At 38.5% G+C, this 9,259-nt stretch overlaps 1 protein-coding gene across 1 annotated transcript in view; it reads left to right on the plus strand.

Annotated features, from left to right (window-relative positions):
• Tnfsf11 (TNF superfamily member 11) overlaps positions 1 to 6,485 on the plus strand; it is a 30,810-nt gene extending 24,325 nt beyond the window's left edge. The window contains exons 3-5 of the mRNA XM_003477463.3: positions 305 to 350; positions 430 to 528; positions 4,965 to 6,485. Coding sequence (XP_003477511.1) covers positions 305 to 350; positions 430 to 528; positions 4,965 to 5,386 — 567 coding nt within the window. The 3' untranslated portion in view covers positions 5,387 to 6,485. The remainder of the gene's footprint in view (positions 1 to 304; positions 351 to 429; positions 529 to 4,964) is intronic.
• Positions 6,486 to 9,259: the final 2,774 nt, after the last annotated feature.

Here is a 9,259-nt window from a genome sequence, read left to right on the forward strand (position 1 = left end):
TTCAGTTATTTCATGTCTTATAATTTACCTTGTCTTTTACGTCCTGTGATTGTCCAAAGAGTTTGTTTTGTGGTATATATATGGTTGGTTTTTTTTTTTTTTAAGCATATCAACATCCAGTTCTTTGGGATGAACTTCTTTTGATAGCTGACTAAAACATCCAGGAAGTTCACTGCCTCTTCACTTCAGACACCTTTTGAAGGAAAGGGGTTAATTTACTGCCTATGTAAGGGTCTTAAATATTCGTACTGCTTTTCAGAAGGAATGACTTTATAAATGCAATTATTTCTCCTTTTTATTTCAGGAATTACAACATATTGTTGGGTCACAACATATCAGAGCAGAGAAAGGTAATCACAAATCTTTATGACTATTTGAAATCCCGTGGGCCACTGGTCTTTGGGCTAATGTGGTTTCCTTTGTTTCTAGCTACGGTGGAAAGCTCGTGGTTTGAGCCGGTCAGGAGAGGCAAGCTGGAAACTCAGCCTTTTGCTCACCTCACTATTAATGCCACCAACATCCCATCAGGTGAGTTCTATTTGTAACTAGCTTCAAAAATATTTCAAAAGTCCCTCAGCAGCCCATTTAAATACTCAGGCCTATTATCATACTGTTACTGAGGTTTTTGAGAGCTCTTACACCTAAACCAGAAGAAAGTTCATCAGTCTTCAGTTGATATGCATCCTGGAAACAGTCTTAGCCTTGAAACCATTAGATTTCTTTTCAGCGCAACACAATGGGTGCTAATTTTACATGACTTCCCGGGTCATATGGATAGAAAGGATGGTCTCTTATCTATTTTTCCTCTACAAATGCGGATACTTCCCCACTGCTGACCTCTGAGGTGGATGAATTTATCTAGGTAGTCAGATACTAAGTGCTCTCCTGCCAAATTCCAGGTAGGGACTCAGCAGAGTGATCCTTAAAAGACAGTAGTCCTGTGAAAAATGAGACATTGTCCCTCGCCTTTAGGAGCTTATCATTTCCTGTGTGCGTTTAGTTCAGTAGAACAGAGACCTGGTTCCCTTTTGAGAACAAGAGAACACAGAGCTCCGGATCTGCAGCCGTCTTAATGTGCCAGGTACTACATGAGATAACCCTGCCAGTTATCACCTTGGGCTAGGTGAGGATCCAAGAAATAACAACAAATATTTAGGATAGAGTGCGGCTGAACGTTATTGTCCTTATGGTGCCACTTACTGAATATCTGCAATGGATCAGGCATTTTGCTCTATATTCATTGTCCCTAGGTAGTTATTCATATTTTGCAGATGGTGACACAAAGATTTCTACAGTTTGTCCTTTGTTCAAGGTCACAGTGGTGGCAGTATCACAAGTTGACTTCCAATCTGGTTAATTCCCAAATCTAAGCTTTGTATGCTTCCATTACCCTATAAGCGGGCTAGTAGGTGGCATGGGGGTAAGTTGGCTTTTTCAGAAGGAAATAATTCTTTTGTATTCTCTTTTCCTGTAAAAAGTAAATTAGTAGAGTGTCTAATGGCAGGGACTCTATAAGCTGACTGCTGCTACTCTCTTTGTGGCTCTGTGACCATGCGCAGGTTACTGGAATCTGGGCCACTTCACCATATCTAAGACGTGCACAGTGATCGTGCCTTCCTGTGTGCCAGCCGTGAAGACTGAGGCAGGTCATGTGCTTGCATTCTTGCATGCAAGCACTCGGAGAGTGAGGTTTATTTTTATTATTTGAGCTTCATTCAATGACCGTATCTATTCCACTTCATTTTACAAATATCTTCAGGCAAGTTTTGTTTTGAGTTAAAAATAGTCCAAATTTTAGAAAATACTTTCAGAGTCATTTATCAACACAGGATATGGGAAAGGTTTTTTTTTTTTTTTTTTTTCCCCTTCTGTCTCTCATAGAAAACATGTAAATTGAGAAACCAACTCTTGGGTTTTTGAGGAATTTTCTAAACTACCTATCCTATTCCAGTTACTCTCTTCATAAACAGATTTTCTCTCTTTGTCTGTGTGTGCCTTCTGGCAGAACTATACTTATTTTCTCTGAGTGGTATTTTGCATGGTAGCAAAGGCAATCAAATTAATGCTGGTGCATCAGCTGTGTGTGCTATGAATGTACCCTACATTTATCTTTTCAGTTTATTTTAAATGGCATATGATAAATACTGCATTAGACTGTGTGCCAAAGTCTGTTTGGCAATAGAAAGCATGTTTCAATTATAAAGCTCTCTCTGCATGCACCTAGAATCAAATCATCGCCAAAAAACAAGGCAAAATTCTGGTTATTTTCTGACAGTTATTGGGTTTGTGAGGCAGGGAAATGAGTTAGTGTATGCTTCTGGTTAAGAAAATAGAACTGAACCAACAGCTCCTTGAGCCCAGTCTCCAGTGGTAACCAGTATTTGGATGCATCATAAGAAGATAGCTTTAATTTTGTGTTTTCATTTTGGGGCTCTATTTTATGTTAATCCACACATAATAAAGCAAAATCTGCCTTATACAGACAGTTACTTTGTGCATTTTCAAAGCTTTTTGAATAAAATGCATTGAGAACTGTTATACGGGGTCAGACATATGGCTTTGTTTAGGGAGATGCTCAAAATAAATAATTACAGAGGTCTCTTTTCTGGTATTGGAAGCGGGGACCATAGCACAGGGCAGGGGAGGCTGTGTAGGCTGCAGAGGAGAGCAATGGCGTGGCTCACTGGTGATGGAAACCCAGCTGCCACATCAGGCCCTCCAGCCTGATCGCAGCATGTTTCTCTTGACTCTTTTGACACTGCTCTCTACTTCCACAACTTCTAGTCACACTGTCTGGCTTGCGCACTGCGGCCCTGGGTGCCGTGTGTGGTCCACTCCTTCAGGTGGATTCCTCACCTGCAGGGTTTCCCTTTTCTCAAAGTGTCCGAATTTGTCACGAGTCCTCTGTCCTCTGGCTCCTCTGTCCCCCTCATGGAGCCTAGCTCTCCTGAAGTTGGGTAGTTTTTTATTGGCAGTTTCTTATTACTGAATGTCTACATGTCATCTCGTGGCAAAAATGAAAATGTTATATTTGTTATGCATATTTCTGTTTTTCTCCACTCTTAGTGGTATCATGAGGCTAATACTGCTTGATATTATTCTTAATCACAGGGATGTGAATGGCCATGGAAAGCGCCACACCAGTATTTTAAGCCAGATGAACAGAACGAAGCAGTGGATACTTGAATTCTTTATCTGTTTCTTTAATGGACAAAAATAGAGATCTTCACAGGAAATAAACACACTTCTTCTTCCACCTGAGTTGCCTGCCATGGTGGTAGGATCAGTTGGAGTTCTGTGTCCTCCGTTCTATTCTGTATCCCTTTGTGGCCTGCCCTGGCCACATGTTGCTCAGACAGGAGGCAGTCATCCCATTTAAAGGGTAGACTTCATTTCAGTCGCTCTGCTTCTCTCTGTTAAGACATAACTATAAGATGATTTATTGCACGAAATGAAAGATTGATTACACCACAGCAGTAGAATAAGGAGGAGAACAACATATAACTTGAGCTAGGAAACACCTTCAGTTTCATTAGCCTTGTCTATGGGTCCGGTGACTATTTAGCAGCCTGGAGTGACGATTCACTGAATAGGCTCTTGTAGTCTCATGTTGTCTTTTTCAGTGTTTAATTTTGTTTTGATGGTGGTACTAGGTATTGACTCAGGGCCTCATACACACAGTGATGCCTCGCTTTATGAACTCAATTTTCTCCATTATTCTAGTTGGAAAAAGAACTATATGCGATTGAATCAAATTTCTTCATAAAGTCACCACTGAACCTAACTTTGGAATTTGATTCTGATCTCATCTGACTCAGTTTGCAAACAGAATCGTAGAAAGAATAGAGCCATGAACTGACGGACCACTGGTATTAGGCAAGTGCTTACCATTGAGCTATTTCACCAGTCATTTGCTATCATCAGTTTTTAAAGATCTAGTAAAATACGCTAAAGATCTGAAATACAAAAATCACTGGACACATTTGCTGATTTAGAATATTCTTTAAAAATGTTCAGTGCTCCAGAAATACTAATACAAGGATCAGTTGTCACCTCATTTCAGGAATGAGAAGGCGCCAAATGAAAATTCATTCAGGAAAGATTTTCTTTTTGGTCACAGTGAATTGTGTGAAATTTTTATTTTTATTTTTATTTTTTTTTGTACCAGGGGTCAAACTCATGACCTGGTGCTTGCCAGGCAGGTGCTCATGCTGCTGAGCTAAATCCCTGGCCCCTTGTGTGAAGTTTTTAAGGTGGATAGTGCAATGCTGACAATTTTTGGATTTGTCTGAGGGTAGTTTTCCAGGTGTGTGAACCTGGAGACCTATGAGCCATTGGAGCCTATCGTGATAAAAATTGAGTTTTGGGGGTTGGCGTTTGCCCAAAGTTACTGTGACCCAGATTTTCATATTTTTACATATTCCTTTTACATATTCCTCTTCATGAAACAAAAGAGAAGGTTGAGACGTCTGAAACATGGAAACTCTCTTCCTACATTCATTTTTGGCTTTCCTGTCTCATTAGGCTTTGGCTAATTCTCCTTCAACCTAAAATGACCTCTCTGCTTCTGTCTGTGTGAGTGAATCCTATTCCTTTTTTTAAGTTCTCAAGCCTAATAGCAACTGGACAAAGTCATTTTTGATCTCTGTGGGCGGAAATTATCTCTGTATCCTTTGAATTCCCAAAGCAGTTATACACACAGGTCTTTTCTATACTCTTTGCTTATTATCTGAACTGAGCTAGTTACTTACCCCTGGTGTCCTGGAGCTTCCTGAGAAGCAGGAGGAGGGAGTGTTTGTCTTTGTACCTTCAAATGTGCCTCACAGTAAATATATCTGAATGCATAGAAAACGAATTCCGAGAAGTTATTCCCCATTGGAATAATGACTACTATTCTGTTTTTTTTCTAACCTCACAGAATTGAGAATGTTCTCATTTAAATCACATACCTTTCCTCTCCACAGGTTCCCATAAAGTGAGTCTGTCTTCTTGGTACCATAACCGGGGCTGGGCCAAGATCTCCAACATGACTTTGAGCAATGGAAAACTAATGGTTAATCAAGACGGCTTTTATTACCTGTATGCCAACATTTGCTTTCGACATCATGAGACATCAGGAGGATTAGCTACGAAGTATCTTCAACTGATGGTGTATGTCACCAAAAGCAGCATCAAAATTCCGAGTTCTCATACTCTGATGAAAGGAGGAAGCACCAAATACTGGTCAGGGAATTCTGAATTCCATTTTTATTCCATAAATGTTGGAGGATTTTTTAAACTACGATCTGGTGAAGAAATCAGCATTGAAGTATCCAATCCTTCCCTGCTTGATCCAGATCAAGATGCAACATACTTTGGGGCTTTTAAAGTTCGTGATATAGACTGAGAGTCATTTTGTGGAGCTTTACCAAATATTTCCTAAATGTTTGGAAATTCTGTTTTAGACAAGCCAAGAAGGATGTATATAAGTGTTTAAGACTACTAAGAGGCATGGCTCACAATGGTACAGAATTCATCTGTATTCTTGAGATTGTTTGAAAGCATGTATATTTACGGTCAGTGAGAGATGTTGGACTCCTGGTGTATTATACAATGGTTTTACAATTTTGTAATGAATTCCTAGGATTAAACGAGATTAGAGCAAGTATGACTGCCCTCATGAAAATCTACATACGGGCCATGACAGGGGTTAATTCTCTGGGTCTAAACCGTGGTTGTATGCCACTATGCACTTCAAGAGGAGGGTGTCATCACAATGAATGATCATCTAAAGGGTTAAGTTCTGTTGAATTGTTACATCATGCTGGAACCTGCAAACAAATACTTTTTCTAATAGAAGAGAAAATAATATGTATTTTTATATAATATCTAAATTTATATTTCAGATGTAATGTTTTCTTTGCAAAATATTGTAAATTATATTTGTGCTATAGTATTTGATTCAAAGTATTTAAAAATGTCTCACTGTTGGCATATTTAATGTTTTAAATGTACAGACATATTTAACTGGTGCACTTTGTAAATTCCCTAGGGAAAACTTGCAGCTAAGGAGGGGAAATACTGTTTCCTAATATCAAATGTAGTGTATATCTTCATTCTTTTTTAACTTAATAGATTTTCAGATTTGTCAGGCTTGTGCAAAATAAATAAATAAATAAAATGGATACCTTGAAAAGCAAGCAGGATATTGGCCACCAGGCACCTTTCAAATTTAGAAACTAATTGACTTCAGAAAGCTGACATAACCAAAAAAGATACAAAGTAGGCTACTGAAATCTGTCAGGAGTATTTATATAATTATTGAACAGGTGTCTTTTTTCTACACGTGCTGCAAATTGTAAATTTTTTTAAACAGAAAACTTGCTAGTGGTTTATCAGCAGAAAGCAATCCAATTTGTAATGTAGTAGAAGTTATTTTATACTGTACAATAAAAATTTTGCCTTTGAATGTTAACTTTTGGTACAAAAATAAATTTATATGAAATATGCCTGTGATTTTGTACATCCCTTTGTGGTCCTATTCTTTCCAATGTGATAATATGGCTTCTATCTTTTTTTCAAAGGTTACTGGGAGAAATGCAGATTTAATTAAAAACTAGGAACAGATTCAATTAAATTAATGAACCTTGATATTTGAAAAATCATTTGCAAGGAATTTGTATGCAAGGATGTAACCAGGTAGAAAATGGATGTTCTTGTTCAGAAAAGTTTATATTATGAAAAAAAAAAAAAAAAGACATGTCCCTTGGAGGAATACTTGGACATTTTCACTTACCATGGTAAAGAAGGATAAAGAGTGGCCTCATGAAAATTTATGCGGGCAAGTTGTCTATCCCAGTTGGTCATTTGTGTGAAGGAAATTCGAGCAAACAAGCAGCTTGGGAAGACACAGGAGGCCATCATTTAAGGCACTTGCCATTTGTGGATAAATGTTTCTCGATGGTTTTGACAGGGTGGATGGAGAGAAGGAATAGCAGATGTTACAAAGAAGAAACTCTAAATGATAAACAGCAGAACTGTAATGGTGTGGGATTCAGTCATTGGCCAAAAGACTATGCCTATTATTTTTTTAGAACTTAGCAAGTCTGAGGTAGACTACTGCAGTCTGTGGATATACTAGTGTCAAATTTGAAGTTACCTGTCATTTTAAATCAGGTTTTACAACTATACAGTACCGTATGTCCTTGTATCTTTCCAAAGCATTGTGTGCAGTGATTCTTGTTTAGTATTCTGCTTCCCATGTTTTCCCTTGTGTCTCATTCACCCCATTAAGTCCTCTTGAAAAATACCTAAAGACGATTTATTTCCTGGGTGGCTTCGGTGCAAAGCTGGGCCTCTCATGCCTTGTGCTTTCTCTTTCTGTGCCTGGATGTTGACTTGGTTTGAGGTAATGGTGTCAAGTTATCTTTGTCCTTTAGGTGAAACATCTTTTACTCAAACAGGAAATCCTACTTCTAGCTTACAGTACCAGGAGGGGCACACAGTGCATGTATTTGCTTCACTTTTGGCTTTGCTAATTGATTATCCAGATTCCTTGCTATGAAATTGAAATATGTTTCTTATAGCTGCATTTATAAATGCTAATTAGTTATTGATTCACATTATTATGATTTAGCCTTGTGTCACTTTCTATAATAAAAAACTATGCAACACAGTATTAGATTTTTAGCTATAAAACAAAACTATCCTTTTGATTAATAACATTTTTATGATACCTTTACTTTTCTGTTCTTGTAACTTAACAATTCTACTTTTTAGTTATCTCCCGTTCCCTTCCCTCGCCCCTTTCTTGTTGACAGATTGTCTTTGCGAGGCGTGCCACCATCGCATCTTGACCAGTGATTTATTTGTAACAAAAATCTCTGTGTCCAAGGACCTATGACAGATGTGCTGTTCAAGCAGAGTGTGAATTAGCTCTTGCATCCTCTTTTTGTTCTATCTAAACCCTCAGTGGTTTGAGTGATGCCCACTCACACTGATGATAGCATTCAAATGCTAATGTCTTCTAGATACACCCTAGAAGCTTTGTGCTACCATTCTGGGCATCTCTTAACCCAATCAAGTTGACACATAAAGTTAGCAGGAGAAAGACCTGACAACATCAGATATGCACCGAGACATTTAAAGCAACTTTCATTCCCCTCATCGAAGCTGTAAACATAGGTGACACATCTAAAAAGTAGATTCTAAGGGAGGTCAGGAATACAAATAAGGGGTGTTTGGCCTTTAGGAACTAGATGGGATTGCAACTTGGAGGTGGGAGTCTATCTCAGTTCAGGCATGAGAACTACATATTAGTATTTGAATTAAGATATAATTTTACTGCATGGCAAACAGATTAAGAACAGGGATTCAGCTCTGGAAGAAGACAGGCAGAATCCCCAGAAGTGACCCAGACTTCAGATAGCTAGGGATACAGGGAGTACTTCTCCTGTCAAGGTATTAGGGAAGCCCCAGGCATAAGAGAAAACCCCAGGTGCCCGTGATCTCTGGGCAGAAAGAGCCAGACAGACAGGCTCTTCTGAGGGGCCAATTCTGGAAAGTTCTATGGAAGGCTGTCCTTGACACTCTGAAAAATTTTTATGCTTCATATTATTTCACTAGGGCTGCCATAACAAATCACCATAACCTTTGAGGTGTAAAATAATATAAAATTGTATTTTCTCAGATCTGGAGTCAGAAGTCTAAAATCAAGGCATTGGCAGGGTCCTTTCCTTTAGAAAGGAGGCCTTTGCTTCTTCAGGGTTCTGGTAGCTCTGAGATTTCCTTGTGACTGCCCCACTCCCATCTCTGCTTTTGTCTTATATGACCTTCACTTATCTTTGTGTGTTTGCTGCTCTTGTTTCTTTAAGAACAGAAACTTTGGTTTTAGGGTCTATTCTGATAAACCAGGATGAGCTCATCTCAAGACTCTTAACTATATCACGATATGTTATAATATATTTATAATATTTTATAATTAATTACAATAAATTATAATTACATTTTAGAAAAGGTCATATAAGGTATAGGGTTTAGGACATAGACATCTTTTGGGGGCTGCCATTCTGGGTGGAATATTCTCCAAGATATTGTACACCAACAAGATGGTACACCATCTTTGGGTGGCCCATTCTGGTGGTATAGTCTCGCATTCTCAACTGTTGAGGATCCAGTCACTTGCCATCATCCCATTTGGCACCATAGCTCCTGAAGGGGAAGAGACTGAGATCGCGAAAATTCATAAGTAAAATATAGAATGATTCAAATGCTTTGAGCT

Source organism: Cavia porcellus, unplaced genomic scaffold (assembly GCF_034190915.1).
Source record: "Cavia porcellus strain 051 isolate PalLab524CR breed Dunkin Hartley unplaced genomic scaffold, mCavPor4.1 scaffold_21, whole genome shotgun sequence".
Taxonomy (NCBI): domain Eukaryota; kingdom Metazoa; phylum Chordata; class Mammalia; order Rodentia; family Caviidae; genus Cavia; species Cavia porcellus.